We start from the raw sequence: 16,214 nt of genomic DNA on the forward strand, positions 1-16,214 counted from the left end.
AATGTGCTCCAGACATTCCTGTGTGTGTGTGTGTGTGTGTGTGTGTGTGTGTGTGTGTGTGTGTGTGTGTGTGTGTGTGTGTGAACAACTGGCTATGAGGGCAAGGAGGTTCACAGCCCTGCAGACATCTGTTAGGCCCATATGTTACAACAGCACTTTCCCACACCGCTATCACACTTGTGCCTGCCGAAGTGTGTGTGTGTGTTTGTGTACACAAGTGTGTGCATGTGAGTGTGTGTATATAGAGTACCAGTCAAAAGTTTGGTTTGAGTTTACATTGTAGAATAATAGTGAAGACATCAAAAATTATGAAATAACACATATGGAATCATGTAGTAACCAAAAAAAGTGTTAAACAAATCAAAATATATTTGAGATTTTTCAAATAGCCACCCTTTGCCTTGATGACAGCTTTGCACACTCGTGGCATTCTCTCAACCAGCTTCACCAGGAATGCTTTTCCAACAATCTTGAAGGAGTTCCCACATATGCTGAGCACTTGTTGGCTGCTTTTCCTTGACTCTGCCGTCCGACTCATCCCAAACAATCTCAATTGGGTTGAGGTCGGGGGATTGTGGAGGCCAGGTCATTTGACGCAACACTCTCCTTCTTGGTCAAATAGCCCTTACACAGCCTGGAGGTGTGTTGGATCATTGTCCTGTTGAAAAACAAATGATAGTCCCACTAAGCCCAAACCAGATGGGATGGCGTATCGCTGTAGAATGCTGTGGTAGCCATGCTGGTTAAGTGTGCCTTGAATTATAAATAAATCACAGACAGTGTCACCAGCAAAGGAACTACACATGCAGAGATCATCTGTTCACCCACACCGCGTCTCACAAAGACACGGCGGTTGGAACCAAAAATCTCAAATTTGGACTCCAGACCAAAGGACAAATTTCCACCGGTCTAATGTCCATTGCTCGTGTTTCGTGGTCCAAGCAAGTCTCTTCTTATTATTGGTGTCCTTTAGTAGTGGTTTCTTTGCAGCAATTCAACCATGAAGGCCTGATTCACACTGTCTCCTCTGAACAGTTGATGTTGAGATGTGTCTGTGACTTGAACTCTGTGAATCATTTATTTGGGCTGCAATTTCTGAGTCTGGTAACTCTAATGAACTTATCCTCTGCAGCAGAGGTAACTCTGGGTCTTCCTTTCCTGTGGTGGTCCTCATGAGAGCCAGTTTCATCATAGCGCTTGATGGTTTTTGCGACTGCACTTGAAGAAACGTTCAAAGACATTCTCCGTATTGATTGACATTCATGTCTTAAAGTAATGATGGACTGTCGTTTCTCTTTGCTTATTTGAGCTGTTCTTGCCATAATATGGACTTGGTCTTTTACCAAATAGGGCTATCTTCTGTATACCCCCCTACCTTGTCACAACACAACACAACACAACTGATTGGCTCAAACGCATTAAGAATGAAAGACATTCCACAAATTAACTTTTAGTTGAAATGCATTCCAGGTGACTACCTCATGAAGCTGGTGAGAGAATGCCAAGAGTGTGCAAAGCTGTCATCAAGGCAAAGGGTGGCTATTTGAAGAATCTCAAATATAACATATATTTTGATTTGTTTAACACTTTTGTGGTTACTACATGATTCCATATGTGTTATTTCATAGTTGTGATGTCTTCACTATTATTCTACAATGTAGAAAATAGTAAAAATAAAGAAAAACCCTTGAATGAGTAGGTGTGTCCAAACTTTTGACTGGTAGTGTGTGTACAGTACATCTGTTTGAATATATATCTCTGTGTGTGTGTGTCTACGCGTTCTGTATGTGTGAGAGAGAAAAATGTGAACATCTCTAACACACTGTTCAAAACACACTTGTCCAAATCAACAGATGAAGAAATGGAGTGTGATTCAAAGAGGCTGCTGGGAAATGACCCTGTGAACATATGCACAGAACATAACACCATGTGTGTGTGTTTATGTGTGTGCGTGTTTTACTTTGTATTGCAGCAGCTCAGCTGGTAGAGCACGGTGCTTGTAACGCCAAGGTAGTGGGTTCGATCCCCGGGACCACCCATACACAAAAAAATTTATGCACGCATGTCTGTAAGTCGCTTTGGATAAAAGTGTCTGTTAAATGGCATTTATTTTATTTATTATTTTATTATTATTGTATATAGGACCATGACTCCTCTCCATTTCACACCAGTATAGAAACTTCATGATGCCTCCCTGTGTGTCTCTCCCCTGGGAGACCGCCTGGGAAATGTCAGGTATGACCAGGAACACCCCCAAATGTTCCTCAAAAGCAGAGGGGGACAGCTAATGGTAATCCCTTCGCAGTATCTCATGGTACGGGCTTTAAAGCTAGAATCCTTAGTTGCTACATACATTTTTTTTCTTATAAATTAAATGATATATAGCCATTGATTCTTAAAAGAATTACTTACGTCTCATGAGCTTAGTTTAACTGTCGTACCCCAACATATAAGCTTGTTTTAAGTCTCCCGAGTGGCGCAGTGGTCTAAGGCACTGCATTGCAGTGCTAGCTGTGCCACTAGAGATCCTGGTTCGAATCCAGGCTCTGTCGTAGCCGGCCGTGACCGGGAGACCCATGGGGCGGCGCGCAATTGGCCCAGCGTCGTCCACGGTAGGGGAGGGAATGGCCGGCAGGGATGTAGCTCAGTTGATAGAGCATGGCGTTTGCAACGCCAGGGTTGTGGGTTCGATTCCCACAGGGGGTAGGAAAATAAATAAATAATGTAAGTCGCTCTGGATAAGAGCGTCTGCTAAATTACTAAAATGTAAATGTAAATGTTTTACTCCAATGTTCGTAAACAACGTACATGTAAACAAACACTGTACAGCCTCAAAAAACGTGCTTAAAACTATCATCTTGATATCATGGATGGTCAGTCCTTGCATACATAGCTCTGTTTATGAATTTGAAAGTTTCTTCCAGGCCCATCCCTCAGCTTTTTACCAAGCGCCCACCGCCTTTGTTTTGTTGACAAACGGAGGTCAGGAGGTCAGGAGCGTTGCGCAGCATGTTAAAAACCTTATGTGCAGTACATATTCTGCTGTTCTATCGCGCATGCAGTGATGTCAGAGGGGGGAACAGAGTTAGGTCTTTGTTGTTGCAATATCCCAAAACGTACGTGGCAGTTTCACCATTAAGGATTCCAGGTTTAAGGATTCTAGCTCTCCAGGAACAGGGTTGGAGTGTCCTGGTCCATAGCATCTTATAGTGACCTTAACAGCTCTTCAGGATATACAGTAGGTTAACAGATATAGGCCTCACTGGGGTTAATAGAGACAGTCACCAAGCCCAGCTACAGGCACCACTGGGGTTAATAGAGACAGTCATCAAGCCCAGCTACAGGCACCACTGGGGTTAATAGAGACAGTCATCAAGCCCAGCTACAGGCACCACTGGGGTTAATAGAGACAGTCATCAAGCCCAGCTACAGGCACCACTGGGGTTAATAGAGACAGTCATCAAGCCCAGCTACAGGCACCACTGGGGTTAATTGAGACAGTCACCAAGCCCAGCTACAGGCACCACTGGGGTTAATAGAGACAGTCATCAAGCCTAGCTACAGGCACCACTGGGGTTAATAGAGACAGTCACCAAGCCCAGCTACAGGCACCACTGGGGTTAATAGAGACAGTCACCAAGCCCAGCTACAGGCACCACTGGGGTTAATTGAGACAGTCACCAAGCCCAGCTACAGGCACCACTGGGGTTAATTGAGACAGTCACCAAGCCCAGCTACAGGCACCACTGGGGTTAATTGAGACAGTCATCAAGCCCAGCTACAGGCACCACTGGGGTTAGAGACAGTCATCAAGCCCAGCTACAGGCACCACTGGGGTTAATAGAGACAGTCATCAAGCCCAGCTACAGGCACCACTGGGGTTAATAGAGACAGTCACCAAGCCCAGCTACAGGCACCACTGGGGTTAATAGAGACAGTCACCAAGCCCAGCTACAGGCACCACTGGGGTTAATTGAGACAGTCACCAAGCCCAGCTACAGGCACCACTGGGGTTAATTGAGACAGTCACCAAGCCCAGCTACAGGCACCACTGGGGTTAATTGAGACAGTCATCAAGCCCAGCTACAGGCACCACTGGGGTTAATAGAGACAGTCATCAAGCCCAGCTACAGGCACCACTGGGGTTAATTGAGACAGTCATCAAGCCCAGCTACAGGCACCACTGGGGTTAATAGAGACAGTCACCAAGCCCAGCTACAGGCACCACTGGGGTTAATAGAGACAGTCACCAAGCCCAGCTACAGGCACCACTGGGGTTAGAGACAGTCACCAAGCCCAGCTACAGGCACCACTGGGGTTAATAGAGACAGTCACCAAGCCCAGCTACAGGCACCACTGGGGTTAATAGAGACAGTCACCAAGCCCAGCTACAGGCACCACTGGGGTTAATTGAGACAGTCACCAAGCCCAGCTACAGGCACCACTGGGGTTAATAGAGACAGTCACCAAGCCCAGCTACAGGCACCACTGGGGTTAATAGAGACAGTCACCAAGCCCAGCTACAGGCACCACTGGGGTTAATTGAGACAGTCACCAAGCCCAGCTACAGGCACCACTGGGGTTAATTGAGACAGTCACCAAGCCCAGCTACAGGCACCACTGGGGTTAATAGAGACAGTCACCAAGCCCAGCTACAGGCACCACTGGGGTTAATAGAGTTACCATACTGTGCTACATAATTCCAAGCCCATCTCCTTACCTTGATCTTAAACTCCAGTTGGGAGTTGATGGTGTACATCATCTCTGTTCTCTCCATGGTACGGGCCCCTTCGTTACACTTACGCACCACCTACACACACACACACACACACACACACACACACACACAGAGTTACAAGCACGCACAGACGCACGGACACAAACGTGCAGTTGCATGCAGGCTCACATACAAAGACCACAGGAAAACACAGGCTCTTCCTTGATGTCATGTTGAGATGGGCTTTGACCTTTGATCTGGCATCAGTTTGGTTTTGACCCCAGTTGACCTCTCACCTTGCTGACTGATTGGAGGGCTTTCTTACAGGCCTCATACTGAGCTGAGTCTTTAGAAGCCTTCTGACAAATGACCTGAAACAGAAAGAGGGGTCAGAGGTCAGAGCAGATCACACACACACAGTGGCTGGGAGCCAGGACAGTGTGTTCTTTATCAAAGGGCTGATGTAATAAAGTCTGTGTACACAGTAGAGTGTGATGTAATAAAGTCTGTGTACACAGTAGAGTGTGATGTAATAAAGTCTGTGTAAACAGTAGAGTATGATGTAATAAAGTCTGTGTACACAGTAGAGTATGATGTAATAAAGTCTGTGTACACAGTAGAGTATGATGTAATAAAGTATGTGTACACAGTATAGTATGATGTAATAAAGTCTGTGTACACAGTAGAGTATGATGTAATAAAGTCTGTGTACACAGTAGAGTATGATGTAATAAAGTCTGTCTACACAGAAGAGTATGATGTAATAAAGTATGTCTACACAGTAGAGTATGATGTAATAAAGTATGTGTACACAGTAGAGTATGATGTAATAAAGTCTGTGTACACAGTAGAGTATGATGTAATAAAGTCTGTGTACACAGTAGAGTATGATGTAATAAAGTCTGTGTACACAGTAGAGTATGATGTAATAAAGTTTGTGTACACAGTAGAGTATGATGTAATAAAGTCTGTGTACACAGTAGAGTATGATGTAATAAAGTCTGTGTACACAGTAGAGTATGATGTAATAAAGTCTGTGTACACAGTAGAGTATGATGTAATAAAGTCTGTGTACACAGTAGAGTATGATGTAATAAAGTCTGTGTACACAGTAGAGTATGATGTTATTCCTGGGAGAGGCTTCCAGAACACCTCTCTCTAACGCTGCTGTCATGAACACGCACGCACGCACGCACACACACACACACGCACGCACGCACGCACGCACGCACGCACGCACAGCGGTTGGAAGCATTAAGTGTAACCAAAACTTTCTCAGGGCTCAAAAGTCTCCTACTTCATGGCCTAGTATCCTTCCTTCAACCTCAAGGGAACAACTAGAACAGGGAAAGAGAGAGAAGAGGAGAGCGATAGAACAGTAAGTGAAACCAAAGGACCAATGAATGGACAAACATTTCTAGGTCAATAGTTAGGAGCTGAGCTCTTTGAGGCCAGTTAAGATGAAGGCTTCTATAGATGAAGGCTACTATAGATGAAGGCTACAGTAGATGAAGGCTACTGTAGATGAAGGCTACAGTAGATGAAGGCTACTGTAGATGAAGGCTACTATAGATGAAGGCTACTATAGATGAAGGCTAATATAGATGAAGGCTAATATAGATGAAGGCTAATATAGATGAAGGCTACAATAGATGAAGGCTACAGTAGATGAAGGCTACAGTAGATGAAGGCTACAGTAGGTGAAGGCTACAGTAGATGAAGGCTACTGTAGGTGAAGGCTAATATAGATGAAGGCTACAGTAGATGAAGGCTACTGTAGATGAAGGCTACTATAGATGAAGTCTACTATACATGAAGGCTGCAGTAGATGAAGGCTACTATAACTGAAGGCTACAATAGCTGAAGCCTACTATAGCTGAAGCCTACTATAACTGAAGGATACAATAGCTGAAGCCGGACACGAACGATCTGCTTGCGTGTTGATACACTGGTGGTTTGTTGTGGCAGAGTATTGGCGCTAAAATGTGTTGCTGGAGTCCGGCATGCTAGCTGGCTGTGGCGTCATATGACTTGATGACCGGACGATTTTCACGGAATAATACTGCACCTAGTTAGCTAGCTGAATAAACTGAGTTAGTCTATTCCTAGAAACATTGAACCGCTGTAGTTTCCAACAATTATAGTTTCTGAGGTGGAAGTTGGGAGAGTTATATTTGGGAGTTGTGCTGAGGGAGGCCCCGCTCTCTCCTTTCCCAGATGTTTAGTTCATTTCATTCCGATCTCCTCTGCATTATTGTAGCCATTTGCTGCAGCCTGTCAACTATGCCTCTGCCTATCCCTGTTCTCTCCTCTCCGCACAGGCTACACAAACGCCTCACACCGCGTGGCTGCTGCCTCTCTAACCTGGTGGTCCCCGCACGCACCACCCACCTGGAGTTCCAGGTCTCAGGCAGCCTCTGGAACTTCCGTTCTGCTGCCAACAAGGCAGAGTTCATCCCAGCCTATGCTACCCTCCAGTCCCTCGACTTCTTGGCGCTGACGGAAACATGGATTACCACTGAAAACACTGCTACTCCTACTGCTCTCTCCTCGTCTGACCATGTGTTCTCGCATACCCCGAGAGCATCTGGTCAGCGGGGTGGTGGCACAGGAATCCTCATCTCTCCCAAGTGGACATTCTCAATTTTTCCCCTAACCCATCTGTCTATCTCCTCATTTGAATTCCATGCTGTCACAGTCACTAGCCCATTCAAGCTTAATATCCTTGTCATCTATCGCCCTCCAGGTTCCCTTGGAGAGTTCATCAATGAGCTTGACGCCTTGATAAGTTCCTTTCCTGAGGATGGCTCACCCCTCACAGTTCTGGGGGATTTCAACCTCCCTACGTCTACATTTGACTAATTTCTCTCTGCCTCCTTCTTTCCACTCCTCTCCTCTTTTGACCTCACCCTCTCACCGTCCCCCCTACTCACAAGGCAGGCAATACGCTTGACCTCATCTTTACTAGATGCTGTTCTTCTACTAATCTCACTGCAACTCCCCTCCATGTCTCCGACCACTACTTTGTATCCTTTTCTCTCTCGCTCTCCTCCAACACTACTCACTCTGCCCCTACACAGATGGTAATGCGCCGTCGCAACCTTCGCTCTCTCTCTCCCGCTACTCTCTCCTCTTCCATCCTATCATCTCTTCCCTCTGCTCAATCCTTCTCCCTACAATCTCCTGATTCTGCCTCCTCAACCCTCCTCTCCTCCCTTTCTGCATCATTTGACTCTCTATGTCCCCTATCCTCCCGGCCGGCTCGGTCCTCCCCTCCAGCTCTGTGGCTTGATGACTCATTGCGAGCTCACAGAACAGAGCTCCGGGCAGCTGAGCGGAAATGGAAGAAAACTAGACTCCCTGCGGACCTGGCATCTTTTCACTCCCTCCTCTCTACATTTTCTTCATCTGTTTCTACTGCTAAGGCCACTTTCTACTACTCTAAATTCCAAGCATCTGCCTCTAACCCTAGGAAGCTCTTTGCCACATTCTCCTCCCTGCTGAATCCCCCCTCCTCTCTGTGGATGACTTCGTCAACCACTTTGAAAAGAAGGTTGACGACATCCGATCCTCGTTTGTTAAGTCAAATAACACTGCTGGTCCTGCTCACACTGCCCTACCCTATGCTTTGACTTCTTTCTCCCCTCTCTCTCCAGATAAAATCTTGCGACTTGTGACTGCAGGCCGCCCAACAACCTGCCCGCTTGACCCTATCCCCTCCTCTCTTCTCCAGACCATCTCCGGTGACCTTCTCCCCTACCTCACCTCGCTGATCAACTCATTCTTGACCGCTGGCTATGTCCCTTCCGTCTTCAAGAGAGCGAGAGTTGCACCCCTTCTCAAAAAACCAACACTCGATCCCTCTGATGTCAACAACTACAGACCAGTATCCCTTCTTTCTTTTCTCTCCAAAACTATTGAGCGTGCCGTCTTTAGCCAACTCTCTTGCTATCTCTCTCAGAATGACCTTCTTGATCCAAACCAGTCAGGTTTCAAGACTGGTCATTCAACTGAGACTACTCTTCTCTGTGTCACGGAGGCTCTCCGCACTGCTAAAGCTAACTCTCTCTCCTCTGCTCTTGTCCTTCTAGACCTGTCTGCTGCCTTTGATACTGTGAACCATCAGATCCTCCTCTCCACCCTCTCCGAGCTGGGCATCTCCGGCGCGGCTCACTCTTGGATTGCGTCCTACCTGACCGGTCGCTCCTACCAAGTGGCGTGGCGAGAAGCTGTCTCCGCACCACGTGCTCTCACCACTGGTGTCCCCCAGGGCTCAGTTCTAGGCCCTCTCCTATTCTCGCTATACACCAAGTCACTTGGCTCTGTCATATCCTCACATGGCCTCTCCTATCATTGCTACGCTGACGACACACAACTAATCTTCTCCTTTCCCCCTTCTGATAACCAGGTGGCGAATCGCATCTCTGCATGTCTGGCAGACATATCAGTATGGATGAGGGATCACCACCTCAAGCTTAACCTCGGTAAGACGGAGCAGCTCTTCCTCCCGGGGAAGGACTGCCCGTTCCATGATCTCGCCATCACGGTTGACAACTCCGTTGTGTCCTCCTCCCAGAGTGCGAAGAGCCTTGGCGTGACCCTGGACAACACCCTGTCGTTCTCCGCTAACATCAAAGCGGTGACCCGATCCTGTAGGTTCATGCTCTACAACATTCGGAGAGTACGACCCTGCCTTACACAGGAAGCGGCACAGGTCCTAATCCAGGCACTTGTCATCTCCCGTCTGGATTACTGCAACTCGCTGTTGGCTGGGCTCCCTGCCTGTGCCATTAAACCCCTACAACTCATCCAGAATGCCGCAGCCCGTCTGGTGTTCAACCTTCCCAAGTTCTCTCACGTCACCCCGCTCCTCCGCACACTCCACTGGCTTCCAGTTGAAGCTCGCATCTGCTACAAGTCCATGGTGCTTGCCTCACGGAGCTGTGAGGGGAACGGCACCTCCGTACCTTCAGGCTCTGATCAGTCCCTACACCCAAACGAGGGCACTGCGTTCATCCACCTCTGGCCTGCTGGCTCCCTACCTCTGCGGAAGCATAGTTCCCGCTCAGCCCAGTCAAAACTGTTCACTGCTCTGGCACCCCAATGGTGGAACAAGCTACCTCACGACGCCAGGACAGCGGAGTCACTCACCACCTTCCGGAGACATTTGAAACCCCACCTCTTTAAGGAATACCTGGGATAGGATAAAGTAATCCTTCTAACCCCCCAAAAAAAATAAAAATAAACATTGTAAAGTGTTTATCCCACTGGCTATAAGGTGAATGCACCTATTTGTAAGTCGCTCTGGATAAGAGCGTCTGCTAAATGACGTAAATGTAAATTTGCCTGTTTGTGGCTCCGCCTGTTAGATTCTTGCCATTCTCCTTCAACCTCTCTCATCAACGAGCTGTTTTCTCCCACAGGACTGCTGCTGACTGGATGCTGCTGACTGGATGTTTTTTGTTTATCGCACCATTCTCTGTAAACCCTAGACACTGCCGTGCGTGAAAAACCCAGGAGGCCGGCCGTTTCTGAGATACTGTATTCGACCATTATATCACGCTCAAAGTCGCTTAGGTCACTTGTTTTGCCTATTCTAACATTCAATCGAACAGTAACTGAATGCCTCGATGCCTGCTTTATATAGCAAGCCACGGCCACGTGACTCACTGTCTGTAGGAGCGAACCATTTTGGTGTACCTAATCAACTGGCCGGTGAGGGTATAAGAGTGTTAGATGTGTGTCCAGTATATGTGTGTTGTGTGTTTGCTCACGTCCATCAGCAGAGGCAGGCGGGTGACTCTCTGCATTGGCAGGATTAGGAAGGAGATCATAGGGAGGTTCCTGCAGTCTGGGTGGGCCTCAATACGAGTCAACACCTCCTTAAACACTGGATTTTTACTACTTCTGGGACAGAGAGAGAGAGGGGGGGAGAGGGGCAGTTATCAGTCACAGTTCAAAGTTGTGTGTGTGGTGAGTGTGTGTGTGTGTGTGGTGAGTGTGTGTGTGTGTGTGTGTGTGTACTCACACTAGCCTCTGTAGGGTCCTCTGCTGGTAAACCTCATTGGAGCAGTAGGTGATGTAGGGGTCAAAGTTGGACTGGGCGTGTCTGAACACTATGTCACTGATGTCATCTATAACAATGTTCTGCTGGTGCTTGTCCTCTAACTCTTTAAAGAACCTAACGAGAGATGGAGAGAGAGACAGAGAGAGAGAGAGAGAGACAGAGAGAGATGGAGAGAGAGACAGAGAGAAAGAGCAGAGAGAGAGCAAGAGAGAGAGAGAGCGACAGAGAGATGGAGAGAGAGACAGAGAGAAAGAGCAGAGAGAGAGAGAGCGAGAGAGAGAGAGAGAGCAAGAGAGAGCGAGAGAGAGAGAGCAGAGAGACAGAGAGAGAGATGGAGAGAGAGACAGAGAGAGAGATAAAGAGGAAGATGGAGGGGGGAGAGCGATAGATTGAGTTTTGATAATGCTTAGTTGTGCAATCAGAGGTCTGCATGTACACATTGAACTCCGTGGGAAACCAACAAGCATTTAACATGAGATCAGTTCTCCTTCCACACGTCTCAGGAAGGACTAGCATGTCAGAGATGCCATACATGACAATGGACTGAGTCAGGATGATCTGCCTGGTTTAGTCATCGCACGCACGCACACACACACACAAACTCAGGAAGTGCATCTGACACCTCTGTCCCAGCTTCGCCATACCATCACTGGAGAGAACCTCCTTGACCCCTTAAAATAGACTGGGGGAACCATTAGCAGGTAACACACAGGGCTTCCTCTTCCTGTTTTCAAGGCCGCTTTAACGACAAATCTGGTCCCCACAGTGACATACAGGAAACTGTCACAGAGCCACAGGAAGTTGACTTCAACAAGTTGGGGCTTGATCCAACTCATCTGCAGAGCCACCTTATAGTGACCATCCCCATTTCACACACACACACTAGGGATGGGCATTTACAATCATTTGAAGTTACTTGTGTCTGTGGGGTGAGGTTACATGTGTCTGTGAGGCGAAGTTACACATGTATGTGAGGCGAAGTTACACATGTCAGTAGGGTAGGTTACACGTGCCAGTAGGATGAGGTTACACATGCCTGTGGGGTGAAGTTACTTGTGTCTGTGAGGCGAGGTTATGTGTGTCTGTGAGGCGAAGTTACACGTGTCTGTGAGGTGAGGTTACACGTGTCAGTAGGATGAGGTTACACGTGTCAGTAGGATGAGGTTACACGTGTCAGCAGGATGAGGTTACACGTGTCTGTGAGGTGAGGTTACACGTGTCTGTGAGGTGAGGTGACACGTGTCTGTAGGATGAGGTTACACGTGTCAGTAGGATGAGGTTACACGTGTCTGTAGGATGAGGTTACACGTGTCAGTAGGATGAGGTTACACATGCCAGTAGGATGAGGTTACACGTGTCTGTAGGATGAGGTTACACGTGTCTGTAGGATGAGGTTACACGTGTCAGTAGGATGAGGTTACACGTGTCTGTAGGGTGAGGTTACACGTGTCAGTAGGATGAGGTTACACGTGTCTGTAGGGTGAGGTTACACGTGTCAGTAGGATGAGGTTACACGTGCCAGTAGGTGAGGTTACACGTGCCAGTAGGGTGAGGTTACACGTGTCTGTAGGGTGAGGTTACACGTGTCTGTAGGGTGAGGTTACACGTGTCTGTAGGATGAGGTTACACGTGTCTGTAGGGATGAGGTTACACGTGTCAGTAGGATGAGGTTACACGTGTCTGTAGGGTGAGGTTACACGTGTCAGTAGGATGAGGTTACACGTGTCTGTAGGATGAGGTTACACGTGTCTGTAGGATGAGGTTACACGTGTCTGTAGGATGAGGTTACACGTGTCTGTAGGATGAGGTTACACGTGTCTGTAGGATGAGGTTACACGTGTCAGTAGGATGAGGTTACACGTGTCTGTAGGATGAGGTTACACGTGTCAGTAGGATGAGGTTACACGTGTCTGTAGGATGAGGTTACACATGCCAGTAGGGTGAGGTTACACGTGTCTGTAGGATGAGGTTACACGTGTCTGTAGGATGAGGTTACACGTGTCAGTAGGATGAGGTTACACGTGTCTGTAGGATGAGGTTACACGTGTCAGTAGGATGAGGTTACACGTGTCTGTAGGATGAGGTTACACATGCCAGTAGGGTGAGGTTACACGTGTCAGTAGGATGAGGTTACACGTGTCTGTAGGATGAGGTTACACATGCCAGTAGGATGAGGTTACACATGCCTGTAGGATGAGGTTACACGTGTCTGTAGGGTGAGGTTACATGTATTTAGATTGCAGGTAGGTAGGTATTGTAGTTAGGTATTGTAGGTAGTTTATCTAGGTAGTTATTGTAGGTTATTGTAGGTAATTATTGTAGGTAAGTATTGTATTCGGCTGAGCCCGGTGATATTTGAGTGTTTCAGTGAAATGTAAGTGAGGGAGGCCCCGCTCTCTCACTTTCCCAGATGTTTAGTTCATTTCATTCCGATCCCCTTTGCATTATTGTAGCCATTTTCTGTAGCCTGTCAACTATGTGTCTGTCTATCCCTGTTCTCTCCTCTCTGCACAGACCATACAAACGCTTCACACCACGTGGCTGTTGCCACTAATCTGGTGGTCCCTGCGCTCACGACCCACGTGGATTTCCAGGTCTCTGGCAGCCTCTGGAACTGCTGTTCTGCGGCCAACAAGGCAGAGTTCATCTCAGCCTATGCTACCCTCCAGTCCCTCGACTTCTTGGCGCTGACGGAAACATGGATTACCACAGACAACACTGCTACTCCTACTGCTCTTTCCTCGTCTAACCATGTGTTCTCGCATACCCCGAGAGCATCTGGTCAGCACGGCGGTGGCACAGGAATCCTCATCTCTCCCAAGTGGACATTCTCTATTTCCCCCCTGACCCATCTGTCTATCTCCTCATTTGAATTCCATGCTGTCACAGTCACTAGCCCATTCAAGCTTAACATCCTTGTCATTTATCACTCTCCAGGTTCCCTTGGAGAGTTCATTAATGAGCTTGACGCCTTGATAAGTTCCTTTCCTGAGGATGGCTCACCCCTCACAGTTCTGGGTGACTTTAACCCCCCTACGTCTGCCTTTGACTCATTTCTCTCTGCCTCCTCCTTTCCACTCCTTTCCTCTTTTGACCTCACCCTCTCACCGTCCCCCCCTACTCACAAGGCAGGCAATACGCTTGACCTCATCTTTACTAGATGCTGTTCTTCTACTAATCTCACTGCAACTCCCCTCCAAGACCACTACTTTGTATCCTTTTCTCTCTCGCTCTCCTCCAACACTACTCACTCTGCCCCTACTCAGATGGTAATGTGCCGTCGCAACCTTCGCTCTCTCTCTCCCGCTACTCTCTCCTCTTCCATCCTATCATCTCTTCCCTCTGCTAAATCCTTCTCCCTCCGATCTCCTGATTCTGCCTTCTCAACCCTCCTCTCCTTCCTTTCTGCATCTTTTGACTCTCTATGTCCCATATCCTCCCGGCCGGCTCGGTCCTCCCCTCCTGCTCCGTGGCTTGACGACTCATTGCGAGCTCACAGAACAGAGCTCCGGGCAGCCGAGCGGAAATGGAGGAAAACTAAACTCCCTGCGGACCTGTCATCTTTTCACTCCCTCCTCTCTACATTCTCTTCCTCTGTTTCCGCTGCTAAAGCCACTTTCTACCACTCTATATTTCAAGCCTCTGCCTCTAACCCTAGGAAGCTCTTTGCCACCTTCTCCTCCTTACTGAATCCCCCTCCTCCTCCCCCTCCCTCATCTCTCTCTGTGGATGACTTCGTCAACCATTTTGAAAAGAAGGTTGACGACATCCGATCCTCATTTATTAAGTCAAATGACACCGCTGGTCCTGCTCACACTGCCCTACCCTAGGCTTTGACTTCTTTCTCCCCTCTCTCTCCAGATGAAATCTTGCCCGCTTGACCCTATCCCCTCCTCTCTTCTCCAGACCATTTCCGGAGACCTTCTCCCTTACCTCACCTCGCTCATCAACTCATCCTTGACCGCTGGTCATGTCCCTTCCGTCTTCAAGAGAGCGAGAGTTGCACCCCTCCTCAAAAAACCTACACTCGATCCCACCGATGTCAACAACTACAGACCAGTATCCCTTCTTTCTTTTCTCTCCAAAACTATTGAGCGTCTCTAGCCAACTCTCCTGCTATCTCTCTCAGAATGACCTTCTTGATCTAAACCAGTCAGGTTTCAAGACTGGTCATTCAACTGAGACTGCTCTTCTCTCCGCACTGCTAAAGCTAACTCTCTCTCTCTCCTCTGCTCTTATCCTTCTAGACCTATCTGCTGCCTTTGATACTGTGAACCATCAGATCCTCCTCTCCACCCTCTCCGAGATGGGCATTTCCGGCGCTGCTCACTCTTGGATTGCGTCCTACCTGACAGGTCGCTCCTACCAGGTGGCGTGGCGACAATTTGTCTCCGCACCACGTGTTCTCACCACTGGTGTCCCCCAGGGCTCAGTTCTAGGCCCTCTCCTATTCTCTCTATACATCAAGTCACTTGGCTCTGTCATATCCTCACATGGTCTCTCCTATCATTGCTACGCAGACGACACACAATTAATTTCTCCTTTCCCCCTTCTGATAACCAGGTGGCGAATCGCATCTCTGCATGTCTGGCAGACATATCAGTGTGGATGACGGATCACCACCTCAAGCTGAACCTTGGCAAGATGGAGCTGCTCTTCCTCCCAGGGAAGGACTGCCCGCTCCATGATCTCGCCATCACGGTTGACAACTCCATTGTGTCCTCCTCCCAGAGTGTAAAGAACCTTGGCATGACCCTGGACAACACCCTGTCGTTCTCCGCTAACATCAAAGCGGTGACCCGATCCTGCAGGTTCATGCTCTACAACATTCGCAGAGTACAACCCTACATTACACAGAAAGTGGCACAGGTCCTAATCCAGGCACTTGTCATCTCCCGTCTGGATTACTGCAACTCACTGTTGGCTGGGCTCCCTGCCTGTGCCATTAAACCCCTACAACTTATCCAGAACGCCGCAGCCCGTCTGGTGTTCGACCTTACCAAGTTCTCTCATGTCACCCCGCTCCTCCGCACACTCCACTGGCTTCCAGTTGAGGCTCGCATCTACTACAAGATCATGGTGCTTGCCTACGGAGCTGTGAGGGGAACGGCACCTCCTTACCTTCAGGCTCTGATCAGACCCTACACCCAAACGAGGGCATGTCATCCACCTCTGGCCTGCTATCTCCCCTACCTCTACGGAAGCACAGTTCCCGCTCAGCCCAGTCAAAGCTATTCGCTGTTCTGGCACCCCAATGGTGTAACAAGCTCCCCCACGACGCCAGGACAGCGGAGTCACTGACCACCTTCCGGAGACACTTGAAATCCTACCTCTTTAAGGAATACCTGGAATAGTATAACAGTAATCCTTCTACCCCCCTCCACCCATTAAAAAAAATAAATAATAATAATAATAATAATAATAATAATA

General features: G+C 48.2%; 1 protein-coding gene across 2 annotated transcripts in view; it reads right to left on the bottom strand.

Moving 5' to 3' along the window:
* LOC121567610 (rho guanine nucleotide exchange factor 26-like) overlaps positions 1-16,214 on the bottom strand; it is a 70,026-nt gene that overhangs the window by 38,114 nt on the left and 15,698 nt on the right. Inside the window, exons 7-10 of one of the 2 annotated variants that reach the window (XM_041877791.2) lie at positions 10,746-10,898; positions 10,492-10,621; positions 5,014-5,088; positions 4,721-4,810 (exon numbers count right to left, since the gene is read on the bottom strand). In XM_041877791.2, the coding sequence (XP_041733725.2) occupies positions 4,721-4,810; positions 5,014-5,088; positions 10,492-10,621; positions 10,746-10,898 (448 nt within the window). Of the gene's footprint in view, positions 1-4,720; positions 4,811-5,013; positions 5,089-10,491; positions 10,625-10,745; positions 10,899-16,214 lie in introns of both variants that reach the window. The other variant, XM_041877790.2, reaches the window with a different exon arrangement.

The sequence above is a fragment of the Coregonus clupeaformis genome, chromosome 6 (genome assembly GCF_020615455.1).
Source record: "Coregonus clupeaformis isolate EN_2021a chromosome 6, ASM2061545v1, whole genome shotgun sequence".
Taxonomy (NCBI): Eukaryota; Metazoa; Chordata; class Actinopteri; order Salmoniformes; family Salmonidae; genus Coregonus; species Coregonus clupeaformis.